At 37.5% G+C, this 23911-nt stretch overlaps 1 protein-coding gene and 1 long non-coding RNA gene across 2 annotated transcripts; both read right to left on the bottom strand.

Annotated features, from left to right (window-relative positions):
* Positions 1-9496: 9496 nt before the first annotated feature.
* On the bottom strand, positions 9497-11045 carry LOC134806280 (uncharacterized). Its single transcript, XR_010146498.1, has 2 exons — positions 10177-11045; positions 9497-10061 (listed from the first exon to the last, which is right to left on the bottom strand). It is a non-coding gene; the product is annotated as an uncharacterized LOC134806280 (long non-coding RNA).
* A 2051-nt stretch (positions 11046-13096) lies between these two features.
* LOC134806546 (membrane-associated progesterone receptor component 1-like) lies at positions 13097-23339 on the bottom strand. The gene is made up of 3 exons (XM_063779847.1): positions 22864-23339; positions 20552-20701; positions 13097-13857 (listed from the first exon to the last, which is right to left on the bottom strand). Exons 1-3 carry the CDS (start codon positions 23189-23191, stop codon positions 13736-13738), a joined length of 600 nt encoding a protein of 199 aa, XP_063635917.1. The 5' UTR covers positions 23192-23339; the 3' UTR covers positions 13097-13735.
* Positions 23340-23911: the final 572 nt, after the last annotated feature.

The following is a 23911-nucleotide window of genomic DNA, read 5'->3' as shown; positions in this document are numbered from 1 at the left end:
ACGAGGGGGTAGGGGTATCCATGTTCGGTGCGGGCGCAGGTGGGCCCTTGGTGCGTGGTCGTAGGCTCCTTGCTTCCTTTTCGGACATCTTTCTGGCTGGAACCACTTCACTTAACACACGCGGGGGGTCCCTAACTTGACCTGCCTATGCCTATGACTGACCGTTGCCGTGCGCAACGTCAGTGCCCTAAGCGTGGATCCCTCGTGGCACTGAATCTCCCGCAATGGCAAAGTGCAATGCCTAGAACGTTCGAAAGCAGTGTGTGGGCATCAACCACGTGACACATGCAACGAAAGTTGCCAGGACACGTGAGCGGAGGTGGTCCTACGACGCTGCACGGTCCGTCCGGCAAGCCGGTAAATGGGTTACGGAAAGGTATAGGGTTTGGGTCTAAACCGAAGCGAACTTCTAGGCTCAGCGCGTCCTTTATTCTTTCTTGCCGTCTGAGTCAAGCAACGTTCGCTTAAAACTCAGCGCGTACTTGTTTCTTTCTTGCTGTCTGAGTTAAGCAATGTCGCTTGAAACTCAGCGCGTACGTTTTTCTATCTTGATGTCTGAGTTAAGCTATGTCGCTTGAAACTCAGCGCGTACGTTTTTCTATCTTCATCCGGCTTCAAAAGGACCAAACTGTGGAGTGTAGACTGTAGCTTTTCGTGATGTGGGGGTTCGTTGGGAGAAGCGTAGAAATCCGCCGCTGGAACGCGCTGGCCGCTGTGCTGTCTCGAAGTCCGCTATACCTCCATTTACCGGTATATGTGTTGTGTGAAATGAAAACACATATATTTGATTTATTCACTTGGAGAGTGTTCAGGCTGGTATGAGTGAAGCTCTCTTGATGTCTCTGATATCTCTGAATAAGCCACGAAACGGCTCTGGCTTATATAGTAAAACACAAGGCCGTTTGGTACCTTCTTCAACTAGTGGGTGTATCATGCAGAGTCAGTAATGTATATTTTTGCCAATCTCGTTAATTATAAGCACGTATGAAAGGAGCACGAATCCTAGACTTATAAATAGGTACAATATTAAGCACGTATGAAAGGAGCATGAATCCTAGACTTATAACTAGATATAAAACATTCCACGCAATTCATTTGACATAATATACGAGCACAAAGTAAAACATGATATACAAAAGTAAAAATAGTAACCTAAACGTAGAGACTAATTAAACACATACATGAACCCTAATAGCTATTTACGACAATAACAATATTATAAATATTTTAGAAACAGCCAGTAGAAAAATGAAACCAACCCGGAAAAACAACAACAAAAAAACTCACAAGCGACACATTACATTATTAGAACTAGCTCTTCTGAAGGGGGTACGAATTCTTCGTAATCGTCAGTATAATTAACTTTATTAACAGTATCAACTAAAAGAGTAGTTTTAACTTTATTAAAATAGCTTTAAACCTTGTTGTCTTGAATTGCGTTGAGACATTTTCTACTGTAACAGAACAATAGTTTTATGGGTAATTAATAGGTAGTGATAATAATAATTAATGTGTGTTTTGTGACACCTTGTCAGAAATAAAATTGGAACATAATAGACATCTCAAAAATAACTTGCTATTTTTGATTAATGAAAAAGTATCACACAACACATAAATAATATTGTATGGGATAAATAAATATGGGAATCTTACACATACACAGTTAGTTCAATAGGGCTCGTAATGTGGCTATATCTATCTAATTATAAATAATCGTCTAGTAGGTACCCATAATACAACCCCATTATGAACCTTATTGAACAAATACAACACAGTGACATTAAACAACGAGTGACATTCATTAACCACACCGTTATAAGCGTTTTGTACCAGTTGTAGTGGCTTTAAGCTTAAAACGACATTTTTCACTTAAGCACACCAAGTGTCGCTATGGTAAACTAAGTTAGCAAATTGACACTACACAGATAATGACGAACGACCTGCTAAAACTCCCGTCAGTTTCTTAAAATCACAATGTCACTTAAAGAAAAAGAACAGTACGTTTTTATTTTTAGTTAGCATTATGGCTTTGAGTTTTAAGCAATACTGTCATTATAGGTATAATGTCACTTTACTTATTTCAAAACGTTAAAAAATGCAAAAGTACAAGTGTCCTTAAAGGGAAAAGTACAATATTGCTTAAAATTGAGTTTTGATTTTGATACCATATTATAAGTTCAAAGTGACATAGTACGTATAGATACACTATTTCTTATGAAAATTGACGTACTTACCATTGAATCTCATAGCAAACCGTCACTAAGCAAAAAATTACAAATTTCCACAAATTTCTTCCTTTTAAGGCGACGGTAGCGGTGGGTAAAATATCAGATTCTGTCAATTTACCCCATTTCACACACAAGCGCACTTCACGCACACTACCTCACTTTACTGGGACAGGTCAGTGACCCATCATGTTTTTTTAAGATTGGACTTTTAGTTTAGTATTGACCACTAGCCTCCTTTGAGGGTAAAAGCATTCCATTTAAAGATGAAAGAGAAACAATGCATTTAATCTTGCTTTCCTTGTCTGTTCATGTCACACGTGACGTACCTATTTAATTCATTTGATTGTTGACTGTTTTACTACCTAATATTGCTTTGTCGAGATAAGCGTTTTGTACAATTAAAGCGAATAAAACAAGATGTCATTAAGTCAGATGTAAAATGTTATTTACTACTCTATACGGTTTTTCATAAGGTGCAAAATCCATTCAATAGGAATTTAAATAAATAAAGTTTCAGCAGGGTGGCAATTCCATTTTGGCGGATAAAGCGAAACAGAATAGTTCTATCGAACCTGCTTACAAATTTTCACGAGAATCAGTTGAGAAATGTGATCTGCAAAGGAGAACATACAAAAGCATTTTTGCCCAAGCTGAAACGGAGACCTTTGCTAACGCTCGGCCAATGATGGTTTAGGTACACCTATAAAAAATGATTGTCCCTGCTGTAATTTTAATATCTTTATATTTCAACCGGTATAGTTTTACCTTCAAAAATAATCGGTATCGCTAAACAATAGCGGTACCTTACTACTTATACGTTCACGAAATCGGTATCTGCATAACTTGATTGTTAGTAAACTAACCTGGAAAATAATCTCAAAATCACCGAAACATTTATGTACAGTCACCTGCAATAATATGTTACGTCATTAGCGCCAACTTTGCCTCCAGGGAAACTTTGCCCAAAACGACAATTTTAAACAAATTCGTTAATGTAGAAAAATTGATAATAGTTATGGCCACCCTGCTGTTTTTTAGTAGAAAATTGGTTATATTTCTGACAAAGTATATGCCAAACTTGTGCATAACTTGACTTGGGAATTTTGAGTTTGAGCGAGTTGTCTAATATAGGGTATATTTCGGCGGGCAAAAAATTGATAAATAATGAATGCAAGTAGAAAAAATTGAGAACCCTTTGACAAATATTTCCGGGTTTCAGTTATAACACATGAAGCATAGATTATGTCTATTGAGATTTAAACTAATAAGGCCTAAATACACAAAAGTTTTAGCGGTGGGCAAAGTAATCCGGTAATTTGGCATCCATACCAACATTGCCCACCACCAAAAACGGATTAGGGTTGTCACTTTCATCTAATTTACCCAACTTCGCAAGTAAAAGAAGGTTATATTTGTACACTAAACTAAGTTTATAAATATATACTGTATTTAATTTGTCTTATTATCCTTTATTTAGATGTTTTATCCCGTTAACGAATGAAAACACAACAAAAATCATATTTTTGGTCATTAAACTATTGTAACAGATTTTCTCAAAAGTGACAACCCTAGCCTTTGTAAAATGCTTAGGCGAGCCTTATTTGGAAATGGGCAAAAACGGGTAGGCAACATTGCCCAGCAAATTTATTTAAAAGTTTTTACACTTATCGCTAAGTTATTAACAGGGAATGGTAGGATTGCCCAAAACCTTTAAGTGATCCTTAGACATCATCATCATATATACGAGCTGTATTTGAATACCAAATTGACGTGGGCAATGTTGGCGAAAACCCCGGATATTTTTTTATTTGCCCGCCCTCTAAAACGCAAAAAAATGGGTAAAAACACGATAAAAAAATGTTTTCTTCACATAAACTGATGCGTTTGATCACAATGGACGTGCTGAGCAAAAAAAAGTCATATGATGTGATTTTTTTTGAGAAATTCGTGTTTAAAAAAAAAGCGGGCAAAGTTGATGATAATGAGTAATGACGGTACCTACTCTTCGAAGGTCGCAAAAATATGTGACATGCTCTTATGGTTCTACAAATAAGATCGTGTCAGATATTTTTGCGGCCTTCGTTGTGTAACATAAATTGCAGGTGACTGTACATTTGGAATAATTATTTCATTTAGTTTCAACGAAAGTTTCAAGTTTAGTACGAAAATACTTCAGATATGCAATATGCACAAAATGTAGACCTAATCGAAATAAAACATTGCATTTTTATAGTAAATTTATAAAACATTCGATACATAGGTATACATAACAATAACCAGGCCACAACGCTATGGGCCTGTGAGCTTCATCTCGGTCTCCAAAGCCGCAAAAACTTGCTAGTACTTAGTGCTGGTCTAGCCTTTATTTTTTCTTGAAGATTTTCAGAGAACAGCACGTACACGCATTATACATATAGACGGAACGAACGGCATAATCATAATAATTTATTCGTCGCAATCCATGGTATTACAGATCTAGTTACAAGACTTTCAGGTATTACTTATACGAATTACATAACTCTTCCTGTCAATAGGCAATATTTTAATATAAAAGTTCTATAATATAATACAAGATTACAGTTGTCATCAAAATTCATTGACATACAGAAGTCAAATACGTTTTTAAAATGACGCAAAATGATACCAGCATAATAAAAATTGATCCCAATCAGTAAAGATGAGTCTTTAAACTTTTTTCATTTTAAGCGAGTTTTGAAGGAAGATAATACTTAAATTCGACTGTAATCGTATTATTTTAAGATAGTTTACTGCGGTTTTCAACAATAATGACCCGTAAATAACAGCAAATGAAATTTAAATGAGACGCGAGCTGTTATTTATGTACCCTATTTTTTGAAATACATTTTATCTACTGGTATGCTTTCTCGTGTGCGTATATGATTTAATGTCAATATAATTGACAAAAGCAAGAAAATCAAGCTGTCATTTTCATTTGAAGAAGTACACGTGTGCTCCGGTGTAGCCCCAACGGGCATCTGACTTGAAGAAGAATTTTGAGTGATGTCGTCAATGTATGGAAATTGTTCGAAAGTTTACATTTGAGATTGAATTTCTGTGTTGTCTTTGTGAGTAAAAATATAAATCGATAATAAATTGGTAGCTGAATTATCTAGCTTCCAAAATCATACAATAATTCAATTACTGTCAAAGACAAAATTGTTTTGCTTCTGTCTCAAACGGAACTCCATATTTTGATTTTTTGATACTTTTAGTGTCGATTTGTAGAGAATAACAGCAAATTAAAAATATAATGGCATAAAGAGTCGGTACACGGTTTCTTCGTGAATAAATTTACGTGTAATTTAATGCAATTATCAAACATTTATTGAACAAATTATGGTTACAAAGTGAGGTCTAAATCGAAAACGTCATATACCGGCCCCTTAATGACATTGTTCATATGAGGCAGGCGCCTATTCCCTCTATTCGCCATAACGACATTACCGTCCTCTGGCGGTTCTAATAGAGCTAGGGCGATAGGTGTCTTCGTATTGCGTGCGTTACGATTATATGAACTAGATGGCGTTACTAACTCAAAAACCCCATTTTTCGGATAATGACGTTATGTTTCTCAAGGAGCGATATGTTCGACCCCCCTCCACCCCAAATTCGTCTTACGTAATAAATTAATGGCGCCAAAACTGTATCTCGAACTGAAAATACCCGATTTAAGTTTGCTAACACAACATGACTTATCATCACATCGTCAGCGTCACAAAACATACGAGTAAATTGACCTCCGCAGTAAATATACAGCAAGATTGATTGTTCTAGTAGGTAGGTATTCACAAAAACTTAATTGCTAAAATGGGAATCAAACCAAGTGAAGCGAGGTGGGTTGAATCCAAAATTGTACCCACTTTGGTATTCATCGTTGTTAATGGCGTAAGCGCCATCGACATTATTGAACTTGAAAACACCACATAGGTATCGTATTGTCTGAATACCCACAACACAAGCCTTCTTAAGTAGTCAATTTGTATAAGAATGTCCAATATTTATTTATTTATTTATTACTAACGCCATCTGTTAGAGAGATAAATAATTAACATTACCACGAATGTTAATTCATCATTTTGCCAACAGATGGCGCTAGTAGTAATACAAAGTGTTATTACTTTATTTTATTTTTTTAGGTTTATAAAATGATATTTTTATGTTTGATAACACATCTAGACATGAATTTAAATTACTATGTTAAATTTCAAACCTAACAGTGCAGTAGTTTTTCCGTAAAGTGTACCACAAGAATGCATAGTTCGTCGATTAGTGATAGGGCTCGCTTCGCTCGCCCTAATAATTGAGGAGTTCCCTCAATTCCTCATGGATTCCATCATCAGACCAGAACCAAAAATAATACGGAAACACCTTGGAGGTAACTTCTTCCAAACAAAAAAAGAATTACTCAAATCGGATCACAGGTGCCGGAGTAATCGCTGAACATACTTACATTTAAAGAAATCATCATCATTATCATCAAAATAAACATCATCATCAGGTCTACTTCATCAAATTGGTGGTTTTCGGGAGAAAATGCTCGAGTTGCTTAAGAAAACGCCCAAAACACCATGCATGTGCCTTTTAAAATTGAGGAATTCCCTCAATTCCTCATGGATCCCATCATCAGAACAGAACCAAATTAAAATGGGACCAACTCGGAGGTAGCTCCTTTCAAACAAAAAAAGAATTACTCAAATCGGACTACGGATGTCGGAGTAATCGGTGAACGTACATAGAAAAAAAAAAAAAAAAAAAAGATAGCCACAACCGAATACAGAACCTCCTCCTTCTATGAAATTGAAGTCGGTTAAAAATAGAATAGTCTCATTCTAGTTAAGTAGAAATTAACTTAGTACCCGAATTAAATTCATCTTATTAAGTGTAAATTGAATTACATATTTATACAAACGAACAAACAAATCAGTCAAAAGCGACAGAGCCAGTTTCGTTTTATTATTTACAGCTATTTAATTTCGTTCTATTATAACACGCAGAGCTGGAATATGTAGGTATTCATAATTTAATTTTGTAGTTAGGCTAAATTAATAAAGGGCATGGTTGTTATTAAAACAGCTTAGGGCGCGCTTCGGATGGGCTGACTGCTCGGACTAACCAGTATAAGCTCGCATTCCAATTACGCTCGGGTAGTACATCGCTCGGTCATGTTACGCTGGTTGGCTCGATTGCTTAAACACCCACACTAGCGGGATGGTAATAACACTCTACCAGAGGGGCATCAGGTACTATTCGGACGCTTCTTTTTTGTATTTAACTTGTATTATTTTGGAAAATATGTTTATTGGAAGAACGTGTAAGTAATTAAAATCACATAAAACGACCTTAAATTGAGTACGTACTTAAATTGAGACGAAGGGGCAAGAGGGCGTCAGGCAAAAATCAGAAAAAGAGTAAACTAATCATTATGTACTTTATCTGATTCTGATGGCGATGGTGTGCGAATGCGAACGTCTATAAAACCTGGTAGAGTTGGGAATGTGAATGTGATCTTGCAATTAAATTTGGTATAGATGTTTTTAAGTTTTCTTAATATTTATCACGGTAAAGTAAGAAACAATTAAGGTCCTACCTTAATACCTTATGCATATTTGATAGGTTTATACAACTTTGATTGGTTTATTGCAATATAAGTACCTATGAATAATATCGGTACCTATGCCTTGTAACAACCTTTGGAACAAAACAACCGTTTAGTTCCAAAATATATTTTGTGTTGTTTTTATTAAATACCACGAGTGCAAAGAGGCCGAACCGAGTGTGGCGCATACCGCGCACCCTTTTGTTCTTAACCGCCGTGTCGCCCGTGTCTTACCCTTGAGAAATATTCTTTGTTCGGCATAACTGCCAGCCCCTATGGCCGATAACAATGGTATTGGTTGACATAATTTGATAATTATATTTTATTACCTATCGGGTGGCATGTGAGCTAGACCGAAAGCTCACGGATCGTGGTAGTTTTTGACATTGTCTTATGCCAACATTAGGATTAACCAAGATGCGATGAGAGTTGTGGTGCAGAGGGAACATTAATTAGATAGACATATTTTCCAAAAGAATACAAGTTAAACACAAAAATGAAGCGTACGAATAATACCTGATGCCCCTCTGGTAGAGTGTTATTACCATCCCGCTAGTGTGGGTGTTTAAGCAATCGAGCCAACCAGCGTAACATGACCGAGCGATGTACTATTACCCGAGCGTAATTGGAATGCGAGCCTATACTGGTTAGTCCGAGCAGTCAGCCCATCCGAAGCGCGCCCTAAGCGGTTTTAATAACAACCATGCCCTTTATTTATTTAGCCTAACTACAAATTATGAATACCTACATATTCCAGCTCTGCGTCGTGTTATAATAGAACGAAATGAAGTAGCTGTAAATAATAAAACGAAATCAGTTCTTGACTGATTTGTTGTTCGTTTGTATAAATATGTAATTCAATTTACAGTTAATAATATAAATTTAATCCGGATAGTAAGTTAATTTCTACTTAACTAGAATGAGACTCTTCTATTTTAGTTTTTACACTTATACCGGTAAAACTGTTTTAATATTTTTGATCACTTTTAAAGCAGTTTACTGAATCACTAACTGACACATAATTGACCGTAGTTCTGTAAAAAGCGACCAACTTTTTATTTTTGTCAAAGTGACTTACACCCTAACTCAGTAGCTTTGGTCGCTTTCTGCATTGACAAAAAATTGAGTTGGTCGTTTTCTGCATAACTACGGTCAATTATTTATTACAGCACGCTACATTTATAATATACTATTTATACTGTTTTTATTAGTATTGAATTCTAACAATATTTTGGTGGTAACTACTGGGAAATAAAATTCCCACCTTTTACCAGTGGTAACTACTGGGAAAAAAAAAATCCCACTAGTTACCACCAACTCGGTTTGGTGGTAACTACTGGGAATTTTTATTCCCAGTAGTTATCACTAGTTCCCAGTAGTTATCAGTAGTTTCCCAGTAGTATCAGTAGTTACCACTGGTAAGAACTTGGTGGTAACTAGTGGGAATAACCCGATCATATCCACGATGCCCTGAGGGCCGACCTCGAAACCGAAGTTAGCGAATTACGGGCATTTTTCTCTTTCACTCCAATTAAGACGTAATTAGAGTGACAGAGAAAGATACCCGCAATTTGCGAACTTCTGTGTTCGAGGTAGGCCATTTGGAGGAAATATAAGCGTCGATAAGGAGTTCAAAATTAACTACAATTAAAATTATATAAAACGCTTTAATTAAATCCATGTGACAAGTTACAATAAATATTTAGTTTGTCTTTGTTTAGCGCCAGCGACACATCTTCGACATGTTCTGTACATTTGACTCGTTTGCCTGGATCCTTAGAGGTCTTATAAAGGGACCTTCACATTAAGTGCATGAGTCACGCGAGAAAAACGCAGAACACCACCACTAACCACGAACCAATGAGGAGGCGATGATAGTACATAGATTCCAATCTTTTTGTTGCGGAACAAACTGACAAAAAATTTGGAAAAATGCGCAAAAATCGGCGGCTCGGATTCTTAATCTCGCGAAGGCTTCGCGCTGTGATTCATGCACTAAATATGGAAGGGCCTTTAAAGTAGGATAGTATAAGTGTTCATAGCGTTTCATCGCTAGCCGCACTGAAGTGCGACCGCATAAACTATTCTTGGAACACTCACAGTTTTAATTTTAAGGGCGCACTTAGGTATTCAGCAGGCTGCCGCGTTAGATAATTAACAACCTCAAGCAATGTTGCTGTCAACGCGTCTTTTGATAAGCAGATGGACCTGAGGGCCTACGGTGAACCACGTTCGAAATGTTGCCTCCCTGTCACACTTACGTACGAATTTACAAGTGCGACAGAGAGGCAACACGTTGAACCTAGTTCACCATAGGCCCTCTGTGTAAACACAATCTAATTAAGGACTTTTAAGGCGGCTTTAAATTTTGTTCAACAATACTAAATAAATAGTTACTTATATATTCCAAAACACGTCCTTTAGATTACACTAATTAATCATAATTCACAAGTAAATTTCTTAGCTCAACTTAAAAATATTGTGTAAAGATGTGTAAAGACTGGATTATTATTTAAGCATGCTCGAATGTAAGTAGCACAAGTAACTAAAATTAAAAAAATGCAGTAACATAACTTACAATACTAGTTCAAAAGGGATTTGAATAACAATTATTGTTATCCCAAAACATACATACACCAATGTTTCTTAAAAATAACACTTATAACAATAAACAAAACATGATTTCAACAAAAGAACAATACATTAAAATACCGCTTTACACATATATTTTTCACTAGTGATGTGTCGATGTCGAATTTATAAGGGCCTTCTACTCGGTTTTTTGCAAAAAAAAATTGAAAACAAACTTAAAACATCCTTCATATCCTTATTTCAATTAGTTAAATAATATGAACATATGTGTTATTATGCACAACATTAAAATAGTTTGTTAAATATACATTCCTGTTTTTAAAACACCAAGACATACACCTTTTAAGTACCGCTACATATTGTGAATAAATAAACATAGAAAGTTTAGAAGGCCATACAATATAAATATGCATATTTCTGCTCACCACTGCTCGTATAGAAATACATATGTAAATGCCTTGATGAAGCTTTTTTGTCAAACTTGCAGTTGGGTGCTGAACTCATCGGTACGAAAGAACAACAATAATTTAAAAATCCCGCTGTAATTACACGACATGTTTGCGTTGACATGTTGTGTGCGTGGCTCTACTCTAGCCTCCTAAAGGGGCCCACTGATTAACAGTCCGCCGGACGGTATCGGCCTGTCAGTTAGAACAAAATTTTGACAGTTCCGAACAACTGTCAGGCCGATACCGTCCGGCGGACTGTTAATCAGTGGGCCCCTTAAGGCCCAGCCATACAAATGAAAAACCAATAATTTGAGCCATACAAATGATAAACCACAGAAATTTGAACCTTTAGTGCAGGGAATAGAGTCGATTTTGGTTTTGTTTGAAAATTGAACGATACAAAACAAATGCGACTATGTTCCAATTAAATATGATTTAAATTTCATCGAACTGAATAAGTACTTTAGGTAGGACCTTGGGCCTTAGGAGGCTAGTGCAGAATTGCAGATACCTATAGCCATAAACTTCCTATAGCATCAATGTTACTGTTAAGAATTTGATACAAAAATACTACGCACTATAAATAAATTTTACCTTCAATTCAACCAACATACTATACAAACACTCAGTCTTTCAATAATTGGACAATATAACTTGAATTATTCAGTAAAAGCAACAGTTTCAAGACGATATAATATATCCATATAATATAGAATGTTAAATATTAGCAACAAAACACTCAGTTGAGTGCTTACAATACAACGCTTTATGTAGATAGGTGTACATTTTAATTATTATCAATTTTACACCTATAAAATCAAACTTAAGAAGAGCCCCTTATTAGTCTTATGTGTGCGTCTAATAGTCTCTTACGCCGAAGTTGGTGTTCCATTATTGAATTTTATGTCAGCTCTGTATAAAATTGCATAAGGGACATGTATACCGCACGATCTTAAATTAAGAATATGAATATCTATCTATGGTTACTGAATAATTATTTGAAGGGGGTTATAAAAACTATCCATGATCTCTGATTTTTATCAACAAAAAAACAGATATCATAGACTATATATTATGTAACATAACCATAAAGATTAAAACTCTTAATTTAAGATAATATGGCTCTTATTAAGTTTTCATATAGGATTAGATTCCGAACGCAACCGTTAAGCCCCGTCTCCATATCGCGCGGCAAACTATCGAACATTGGCTCGCGAGGCAGCCGCGCGCAATGGATAGGTACCGGGCTGCCGCGCGAGCTAACTCGATCTGATCAAGTTGGCTGGAGACGGGGCTTTATGAATCATGCTGAGTATACTTATTGGGCCCAACGTAGGCCAATCTAAGAGACGCAGTTTCGTATTAGAGGGAGCAAACGATATTGCTATCTTATTCCTCCGTATTGCTGCGTCCCAGATTGACCTTTATAGTACGTCATCCCAATATTGTGTACTCTGCATCCTACCTTTGTTTTGTTAATACATTCACGCAGAGAAGAACTTTAATCGAAAATTTAGGGCAGGTTACATTAACCATGTTTCACGGACTGGTTAACGTTAAATTTAGTAGTAGATAATATGTTATTGCGCGGAAGAAGATAGTGATGGTGGATATAATTTATAAATCTTGACGCATAAATACATATATTATAATTTCAAAGACTTTCTCTTTAAAAAATCCGATCGTATTGACAATGCAAATAAATATCGTACAAACGCAACAACAGTTTTTAACTCTACATTCTCGTAAAGTTCATATTAATGAATGAGTGTAGATTGCGCCAAATACCTAGGTAGGTACATTTTTAGGCTTTAGTGCGTATTAGTAAATATGTGTATTAATTTAAAACAGTGTTGGTATTAAATTTGATAAAAATCAACAGTGTTACTGATCTAAAATATCTAAATGTTTGAGATCACGAATACCCACGATTGATAACAAGCCGATGACGTCATGGGTACCTAGGTATTAGTAACTATCCTAACTCAACCAAATAATCGTATAAAAAAACAACCCTACCTCCTTACAGTTTAAAATAATTTAGACTTCTTTTGAAAGTTATCAGCACATCGAATTAAAGCTAATTGACCTTGAACAGTCAGCAGCAGAAGTTGCTAAGCGGGCGAGGTGTTCTAAATGATCTTGACGCGACTTTATTATTAAGAGAATAAGAGCGACTCAAGGTAATTTTGAACACCTCGCCCGCTTAGCAACTTCTGCTGCAGACTGAACATTAGAATTTAAATTAGATTTTGAGTAAATTAATGCTAGCAGAAAATAATGCTACCCCCATCATTTAGGTTATGTTTGCTTTATATAAAAAGATTTTTATATCAACCACCTTTTGATATATAAGTTTAAATTAGCGAGTGCCATATTGAGTGTTGACGTCGCGAATATGTGCTTCATACGCTATAATGCCGTTATGTGTTCGGATCACAAATGCAGCGAATTTATTATTAGAAATACAATTTTCGTCGTAAGTCGCAATTTTGCGCAATTAAAAACACCATCCAGGAATGTAAGATCATGTAAGTACTTTACTTCCTAATGGTATCCTAAGCCAATGTTATTAAGGTGCATATACATATAAACATTCACTTGTAACAACATGATCTTTTAATAAACAAGAATAGATCAAACAAAACGGTTTTATTATTTCATTGTGTGTTCTAAAGAGCATATAGGTAACTGTTTCATATATGATATAAATATATTATCACAAATGTAATAGCCGATAGTAGTATCCTAGTTATAAAAACAGAGAACTCTTGATGTTACAAGTAAACGCCCAAGTGTACCGGAACCTTAATTCGAATAGATGTATAAAAATAAACAAGTTATTGTAATTAGTTCTCCTTTTTGTCGACGGAATTGGCGGTGGATGGGTCGGTCTCATCCCCCTCCTCGTCCGAGTAGTTAGTGGGCTCTTCTCCCGGCTTCAGGAGGCGCCCCACTAGGTCGTATTTCTCTGTAAATAGATAAATCATTCATTAATAATAACAGACCAACAATACTAAACCACTAATGCCCTTGACACGCGCGTAACCAAAACGCTGCTTATAGTCGACATCTAGCGTCAAGTAGCGGATTTATCAAATCCGCTACTTGACACTAAGGGTCGGTTGCACCTTGCACCAAACCGTCTGTCGCCGTTAAAGCGTTCGCTAAATTTTATTGTATGGGAAGTTTCATAAATCTCTGCTGCGTGACGTTGATCAGTCGGTTAACTGTGGTTGGTGCAACTGGCCCTTATAGCGGTCGGCAACCTTTTAGCGGCCTAGGGCCAAATAGTAGTTACCGAAGTTGACGCGGGCCGCACTTTGTTAATATTTATGACTTTATCAGACATTGTCGTTTGTCAATATTACATACAAAATAGCCAGAGAAGCTCGCGGGCCGCTTGTTGCCGACCGCTGGTCTATGATAATAATAAGAAATAACAGACAGTATCGTTTAGAATCTTAAGACTTGTTTCTCTGTGAGCCGACTTTCAGTAGCCTTCGCCATTTTTAAATATTTCCAAAAACTGAATCGAAAAAAAAATCTACATACCTAATTATCGAGCACGCTCATAAAACATCACGAGCATTGGTTGAGAAATTCCTCAAAACTAAATTCTTGTGAATTGCTCTGTCACGTCACGGCCACGGAGTGTATTTGTTATCCGCGTATAATTATACAGGGTGTAATCGTTAAGTGTGGCCAGGCGATAATTCCGTAAATATAACAGATATCAGAAAACTTCAAATTGATATCGAAAGTGCGTTACCCAATGAGTAAAATTACATTATTAACTTTTTTAAATAAAAGCAGAAATATCCCAAACATTAACTTCAAACCCAATACATTTAGTACGACGACTCACCCCTCAAAGAACGCCGTCGGTGTCGTAAGAGATAAAACTGCTAGAGATTCATTATTTGCGATAATATACTGTAATAAAATAATAAAACTACCGTTTATGAAATAATAAATCTAACATTTATTTTTTAATCACAACGCATATTTTAAGAAAAGTTCATTTAGAAACATTTAAGAAAGTCCGTCAATGTATCGCACAAGAAAGGCGTCACTTCGAGCAACTACTGTAAACAAAAAATGTACTTCCTTAAAAAATAAGTTAAATGTTAGATTTATTATTTCATAAATAATCCAGTGAAATTGTAGAAATTTGTAACGTGGCTCTTCTGCGTCAAATCCGGTAGTTCTGATTTTTTGCAGACTTATTTATGATGTTGGCCCAATTTAATCCAAGTTTGTGACCTTGAGCGCCGAACGCAACTTTGTCAAAAATCGAAAAACCTGTGAAAATTTCGGTTTTTGTTTAGTTATGGGCGATTTTAACCCTAAAGGACTTGTTTTTGATAGAACCTTTCTTCGACGTTTTTAAAGAAGGCTAAATTTGCTACAATACGAGATTAAAATGGTCCCTGTAGATTGAATAGTTTCCGAGATAAAGGCTTTCAAAATTTAGATTTTTTTGAAATTGAGCTCGTAAGCTAGGTGAGTGCAGTAGGGCTTCCAAATACCGGACTTCATTCAATACCGGTATTAATACCGAAACTGTCTTCATCAATACCGGGATCCCGGGATGCCGGTATTGACTATAAATAGGTTAAAAAATTTGAGTTTTTTTTTAAAGGCTCACTGTTACACCAGATATGTATGTCCTTAGCTTAGGATATTAAACAATAATCGCCATCTGCAATAATTATGTCAACCCTCCAGGTTGGCAATCATTTTATCCGCCTTGCTGACTTCACAAGTCACATTTTTAGTTCAACCTAAAGCCTCCTCCACACTCGTGCGCGAATCGCGGCGCAATGCCGCGAACGTGAGTGTGGAGTCCTGAACGCAGACCTGCGAAATCGACTCCACACTCGCGTTCGCGGCTTCGCCCGCGATTCACGCGCATAGTCTGAAGGGGGCTTAATAATCAGCCAATAAATATTCTTTGGCACCAAAAATTCGTATGCCATTACAATTAATGTCTTTCTACTTTTTGATAAAAATTTAAGAACTAATTATATTTAATTATTATAAAATTATAGAAAAAAAAAACACTTTTTTCGTATCTAGTTTGCAGTGAAGAATCTTACAATTACATGTACGAAATCTAAATATTTGGGTTCGTCTTTGACGTCTCGAGAAACGTGTCCAGGGTTTTCATTTTAAACAAATTAACACAAAAGTTATGGCCAGAAAACCAGTTTAAAGCCTAAAATTGTTCAATTTTGATGCCAAATATCTGGAAGGCAATGAACTTTGAAGTAAATATAGGATACTAAACTGCAAAACGTACTTCAAGACCAAAAAAAGTAAGACAATGTTGCCACTGTAATAATTTGTTTGTAAAATAGTAACTTCCTTTTGATAAATAATCACGCTAAGATAATTTATTTATTAGTAATTTTACTCCTGCGAGTTAAAAAAGTACTTTTATATACTTATTTTTGCATTAATACAAGACGCCCTAGTAAAAAGTGGCAACATTTTCTTACTTTTTTTGGTCTTAGTATATATTGCTTCAAGCTGTTGTTGTTAATATAATAAACTACAAAAAACATCAGAAAACTAAGGGATTCAGATCGAAGGTCATTCGCGTGGGGTGGCCCCTTAATATATCCAGGCGGCTTAGCACGGTCGCGTTTTTATCCCTTGTCACCATGCCTGTCACGTTCTAACAAGTATGTAAGTGCGAAAGGGACGCGCATAGTGATAGTTGATAAAAATGGAACCGTGCTGAGCCCGCAGAACATCAGAATTCATCACCAAATATTTATCTAACGCATATGCACAGATCTTGTTTCAATTAAATGATCTTCTTTAATTAAATTGGCAAGTTATCTTTTGATACAGCCGAATTTGACCATTTTAATAGATTTTAAACGTTATAATAGGCACATTTTCCTGGTTTTTGAAAATACTGGGATCCCGGTATTTCATTAAAAAATACCGGTATTGAAAAATCTGTTTAAACAGACGGGATCCCGGTATTTCGGGATCCCGGTATTGGAAGCCCTAGAGTGCAGTGAGTATGCACTTTTGACTCGGGCAATGCCGCTTGGCACGATTGTTCCTAAGGTCAAACAAAGCTGCAAATCTCGTATTGTAGCAAATTTAGTCTTCTTTAAAAACTTCTAAGGAAGGTACTATCAAAAACTAGTCCTTTAGGGTTATAATCGCCCAAATCTAAAAGAAAACCGAAATTTTCGCGGATTTTTCGATATTTGACAAAGTTGCGTTCAGCGCTCGAAGTCACCAACTTGTATTATTCATTGGGCCAACATCATAAACATGTCTGCAAAAAATCAGAACTACCGGATTTAACGCAAACGCGAAATGTATAAAGTTACTGTATTAAAACGGTAGTTTTATTATTTTATTACAGTTTACTATCGCAAATAATGAATCTCAAGCAGTTTTATCTCTTACGACACCGACGGCGTTCTTTGAGGGGTGAGTCGTCGTACTAAATGTATTGGGTTTGAAGTTAATGTTTGGGATATTTCTGCTTTTATTTAAAAAAGTTAATAATGTAATTTTACTCATTGGGTAACGCACTTTCGATATCAATTTGAAGTTTTCTGATATCTGTTATATTTACGGAATTATCGCCTGGCCACACTTAACGATTACACCCTGTATACCTAATGCGCTTAATTTTAAACCTCCCGCTTACATCTGTGGAGTTTTTAGGTATAGGTACTTGCGCCACAACAAACAACTTACGAGGACTGCAACACAACGGTGCATTGTATCGAGACCGACGATACGATCTTATTATTTACTTGTCACTGATAATATAAATCTAGCGTGACATCGTTTAACCTTTGCAAGTAGTCATTTATATGTTTAATGAAGGGCATATCTAAACTCAAATACAATATCATTAGCATATCTTATCAGTACCACGGTTGTTTTGAACATTCACGCTTCGTGTTGCCTCTCTGTCGCACTTGTAAATTCGTACGTAAGTGTCACAGGGATGCAACACGTCGAACGTGGTTGTAAGGCCTGAGTGGACGCTGGAAGCGGAGCGTTCGGCGTGGCGTGCAGCGTGGCGTCGGGCTCACAAGTGATTTGAGCAGCGTGCACTAAGGCGCTCCTATACGTTTGCATTTGTTTAACATGCACGCCGCACGCGCCGCCCCGCTGCACGCTCAACTCGAGCGTCCACTCAGGCCAGGCCTTAAGCTGGAAACAAATTATCGGACGCGGCTGACGGACGCGGCTCACAGCCGCGACTTATAGGTATATAGATAATGAATATACACTGAACTGTGCAAACTATAGGAGGTAAGCCGTGGACGTAACCTTGTGCTGACCTTGAGCCTTCGGACATCCGAAAGAAATCTGGCGCGCTGGATGTTCCTGTCAGCCGAAAACGTCCGCGGACGGTATTCAGTAGTATGCACGGGGTGCGGGACGCGTCACTGCGCCAGAAGGACGCGGACTACGCGAGAGCTTGGACGTGCGTACGGTAAAAATGGAGGAAAGAATTATCCAGTGTTCGCAACAAGGAATTACTGTACAATCTCAAATTAAAGGATTACAAAAATGCGTCCGCAACCCACGTCCCGAACACTGCACACTTTTATGTCGCGCCAGTCAACCGCGTCCGTCAGCCGCGTCCGATAATTTGTTTCCAGCTTTACAACCACGTTCGGCGTGTTGCATCCCTGTGACACTTACATACGAATTTACAAGTGCGACAGAGAGGCAACACGTCGAACGTTCAACGTTATTCGCGGTAGGCCCTCAGCGGCGGTAGCACGGTCGCATTTTTATCGCCTGTCAGTGTCACCATGCCTGTCACGTTCTAAAAAGAGTAATTGTATGGTTGTAGTATTAGCTTTGAAATCTTTGTGTATTATTTCTCTTCTTCTTCTTCCTCGCGTTATCCCGGCATTTTGCCACGGCTCATGGGAGCCTGGGGTTCGCTTGACAACTAATCCCAAGAATTGACGTAGGCACTAGTTTTTCCGAAAGCGACTGCCATCTGACCTTCCAACCCAGAGGGGAAACTAGGCCTTATTGGGATTAGTCCGGTTTCCTCACGATGTTTTCCTTCACCGAAAAGCGACTGGTAAATATCAAATGATATTTCGTACCTACATAAGTTCCGAAAAACTCATTGGTACGAGCCTTTGTCTTTGTGTTTGTTTTGTTTGTTTGTTTGGTGTTTGTGCTCATTCAGGATTGGTAAACGTTCAGAACTGCCTGTGCCTGTGCAATAATACATTTGATAATGTTACAATTGATTGTTAGATGCAGGTTCCGTTTAGATTAGACATCACCTGATATTGATAATAATGAATTACGTCAGATAGCGCATTTATCATGTTTGCAGTTTGTAACAGTCATGATAAACATGGTATACATAAAAAAAGGCTGGAACAATAATGCCAAGCATCCTGTCTAAGAAGAGTACAGACAGCAACACTCCTAACTGTACATCGGTGGACCTTATTACAAAAGGCATAAGGTCCACCGATGTACAGTTAACAGTGTGGGCGATGGTACCACGAGTATTATAATTCATTTAAAATTATCAGCTTAGAAAGCTAACTCGTTTGATATCAAGTACACGAAAAACGAAATAAAATGTGAAAAAATTCTTATGTTCACTTCGAAGATTCTGAGAACAAACTTTAAATTTTTTTCAGCACTATAAGGATTTAATTAATGGCAGTTTCGTACTTTTATTCAGGGCCGCATCGCACGCATCGGACGCATCGCACGCAACGGATCAGTGGACGCACTTGATATAAAGAATACTAAAATCCGTTGCGTGCGATGCGTCCAATGCGTGCGTATCAGTGGACGCACTTGTGTAACTTTCAATACAAAGGATACTAAAATTCATTACGTGCGATGATGCGTCCGATGCGGCTCTGTGGACGTCTACCTTTACAATAATTCATCAGACCATTATTTGGGAGGATGTCTGATTTAAGGCCAATATTCCACTGTTTTATTATTGTTTTTTTTATTGTTGTTTGTTGTGAGGAAACCGGACTAATCCCAATAAGGCCTAGTTTCCCCTCTGGGTTAGAAGGTCAGGGGCCCGGTTTTTGAATGTCGACCGCTCGATTTCGTGTATTTCGTTCAATAATATCTCCACTACTAGGCATTTAAATTCTACTAATAGAAGTACGAGTGGTCAATACCACTGGATTCCCAATTTCTATCGCCCGTTTTTCAAAAATTTGCATTTCTCCGTTTTCCACCGATTTTCGAGTGCCGACATCGAGCAATCGGAATTCAAAAATTGGCCCCCAAAAGGCAGTCGCTTTCGTAAAAACTAGTTCTACGTCAATTCTTGGGATTAGTTGTCAAGCGGACCCCATGAGCCGTGGCAAAATGCCGGGATAACGCGAGGAAGAAGAAGATTCCACTGCTTTATTATTACGAACACTACGAACTTTGTTGCAATTGATTTTAATGCTAGCAATTAGTGCCAACGCCTCATAGTACGTGACTGCACTGTGTAGGTAAAGAAAAATTAACATGTTTTTGCATAGTTATTTGTACAAGTGTATTTATAGAGAACTTAAACCTTACTATACAGTTCGCAACGAGGTTTCCAACCACTGCAACCTTAGTAGATTCTAGTTTCTGACAGTGTAACTTAGTTTTACTTTAAAATGTATAAATACCTCGGAACTGAGCCTCCCACTCTTTAACTGATTCCATCTCCATAGAGTTGAGATCACTTAGGTCGTCATACTCCTTGTCTGATGACGTCACGGAGAATGTCGCCAGCCCTCGGGAGGCGTCCTTACCGCCAAATGTAGCATATGGACCACCTGCAAAATATAGCTTTATTTTAGAAAATTTATAATTGGCCAAAATTGTTACCGAGTGGTACCCACGGAACACCATAGATGGCGCTGGCCGGGGTGCAGGCAGACCAAAAAGGAGATGGCGGGACGACTTGGACGCATTTAATCCGGATTGGCGGGAACGTACAAACGATACGGTTGACTGTCTGTTTGTGTGTATGTATGTTTGCAATAAACTCGAAAACTACTGGATGGCTTTTCATGCGGTTTTCACCTAGCAATAGAGTGATTTTGAGGAACGTTTAGGTGTTAAGGTTTTGGGTAACCCGTGCGAAGCCAGGGTGGGTTGCTAGTATGTATAATAAAATAACCCAAGCTTTTATACAAAATAGTTCAAAACATGAGAAGAATATTGCGAATTGGTCAGACATGTTGAGGTGGAATTATTCTGATCTGTTTGTTGTTGTTGAAGTTGAGAATAATAGACTCAATGGACAAGTTATGAATATATCCAACATCAATATAACAACACTTAATGATGAGGTTTGCAGAAATAAAATACCTAGTTTATAAGTATGAAATGTCCCTCTAAAAACATATTATTAAGTAATTCAACTAAGTGGTGTGGGTTGTTCCTTTATTTATCAAGCATGTTTTGAGTCCTTTGTTACAGAAAAAGAAAACTCTACTATACAGTGAAATCTCGATAATTCAGCACTTCAGTGGTCTGATACACCCAGTAATCCTACTAAAATAGGGGCTCTAATGATCATTCTATGTCTAAATTTTGTAAATGGCTAAAAACTGCTAAAAAACAAAAAACAGATAGCAGTCAATATTTCTTTGAATTCAATATTTTAGTTTTAGTGTTTTTTATTTTCCTGTAATCCCGGTCTCTTGTATCAGCATTAGTGCTGGATTAACGAGATTGTACTAATCAAAGAATATCACTAAATGTGCATTTAACTGTCAGATAAGATCAGAAACTCAGAAATAAGAAAGAAAACAAAGATTACCGACATACTTGCTCGCATTGACCATCTAAAGTGGGGATGGACAGGCCACATGCTACGCTGCCCAATAGAAAAATGGAGCAAACAGGTTACTCTATGGTACCCTAGAGGCTGTACTAGAAAGCAAGCACATCCAATCACAAGATGGAAAGATGACATTCGTCTGACTCTAGGGCCATACTGGATGAGGGTTGCTGCAGACAGAGCCCAATGGAGACAGCTGGAGGAGGCCTATGCCTTACGGCACACCGAATTGAGGGATATATTATAAATAAATAAGAAAACAAGTGTAATTTATATCGTTTGGAATAAATGGCTTTATTATATTATTATATTATAAATGTGCATTTATATGAGACACAAAGGCATTGCATGGAATGTCTGTGGGATGCCTATTGTTATACAGTTTCCAATGTTTCTATATAAGTTTCATTTGACAGACCGACCTTTATATCTAAGGCCTTCTGGAAATCTATCTTGGCTCTTTGTTGATAAAATGTTCTGATTGTGCATGAGTCAAGAGTCCACACTTCATTAATAACAAATATAAAACAAATTTCGTATACCTAATAGTCTTTTTAAGTTTCACTCAAGGAGTAACCTTCCAGCAAATTTACAATCTAGTACTTTAGACTAGATTAAACTAGAATATGCTTTACTTCCATACCTCAAAAAAGGAATAGTTTAAAAAACACTATTAGTGACCAAGGACTAGCTAGACAGACAAGGTTTTAATTCTGTTGCATTATATTTTCAATCTGATTATTTTATTTCTTTAAATACTTTTTACACAAAAGTTTTACATTTGATACAGGAGTATTTAAGACCGCCTTTGTTATTAAACAAACCACATAGAAGGTCGCCAAAACAAGGTCTTCTGATAGCCTCCTAAGGCCCAAGGTCCTACCTATAGTACTAATTCAGTTCGATGAAATTTAAATCATATTCAATTGGAATAGGGTCGCATTTGTTGTTTCGTTCAATTTTCAAACAAAACCAAAATCAACTCTATTCCCTGCACTATAGGTTCAAATTTCAGTGACAAATTCTGGATTTTCATTTGTATGGCTGGATAGAGGCGTGAATGATAAACGCGAGTCGCGCGTACGTTGAATGCAAATCTACCGGGTCAATCGCGATGATGCGGTGCTATTAATAAAACAATGCACTCACCGGGCCCGTAGAAGCGGCGTCCCCGCGTAACGTCGAATATCCACCCATTTACAGCCACCAGCACGCGCCCGTCCGGCTGAGTCCCATCATACTGTCGCAACTCCGCCACCGTCATATCTTTACGAATTTTAGGCAATTCTGGCATCGCAGCCTCGACCGACCGTTTAGAAAACCTACTCCTTAATAATTTATATATCATTACAACAATAAAAACACAATTCACAGTCAATAGCAAATTAACGGGGCTATAAATTATATCGGTAAATATACTCGATCCCGCTTCTTGATTTTCCGCTTCCACGGCCTTGGGTTCTGGTCCTGACGACATTTTTATGGCGTGAAAAACTTGAAAGTAACTTTTGAAATACCGGGTTATTATTATATTTTTGTAAATTTTATAAAATCAGCCGCCAAACGGTAATCAGTAAATTCAGAAAATCACCAAGACAGACAAGACACTGACGTCAGCGTGCGTACTTGATTACTTCAGTGATAAATGTTGCAAGGAGCAAAAAAAACAAGTGCGAGTCGGACACGCGCACGAAGGGTTCCGTACAATGGTACGATAATGATTTCGCTGTCTGCGAAAATCTACTCCACACTCACATTCGCGGCTTCGCGCCGCGATTCGCGCACGAGTGTGGACGAGGCTTAATATGTATATAAAGCCCCCTCCAGACTATGCGCGTGAATCGCGGGCGAAGCCGCGAACGCGAGTGTGGAGTCGATTTCGCTGTCTGCGAAAATCGACGCCACACTCACGTTCGCGGCTTCGCGCCGCGATTCGCGCACGAGTGAGGAGGGGGCTTAATATTATACTACTCTTTGGTTTAGATCTATAGAAGGTAGGGTCCTATAGAAGTGGTATACTCGTACCTCAGTGAGGGACAAAACATACGCAATGCGACACTATGATTGGTAGAATTTATTTATTGCCCACCATAATCCATACTAAATTTACGGTGGGGAACAAATAAAAAATGTGAGACTGTGACAAGGACAAACAATAATAGCGCTTTCGCTTGAGGCAAGCGTATGGCGCGTCTAT

Source organism: Cydia splendana, chromosome 3, assembly GCF_910591565.1.
Source record: "Cydia splendana chromosome 3, ilCydSple1.2, whole genome shotgun sequence".
Taxonomy (NCBI): Eukaryota; Metazoa; Arthropoda; class Insecta; order Lepidoptera; family Tortricidae; genus Cydia; species Cydia splendana.
This window is presented reverse-complemented; position numbering and strand designations above follow the sequence as displayed.

What these genes read in the sequence shown, in the direction of transcription:
- LOC134806546 (XM_063779847.1), bottom strand. Translation starts at nt 23,191, where the DNA reads ATGTCGTCAGGACCAGAACCCAAGGCCGTGGAAGCGGAAAATCAAGAA. An exon ending in ACGCCGCTTCTACGGGCCCG is followed by an intron (nt 20,702 to 22,863) that starts GTGAGTGCATTG and finishes TATATTTTGCAG; the next exon opens with GTGGTCCATATGCTACATTT. An exon ending in GTGGGAGGCTCAGTTCCGAG is followed by an intron (nt 13,858 to 20,551) that starts GTATTTATACAT and finishes ATCTATTTACAG; the next exon opens with AGAAATACGACCTAGTGGGG.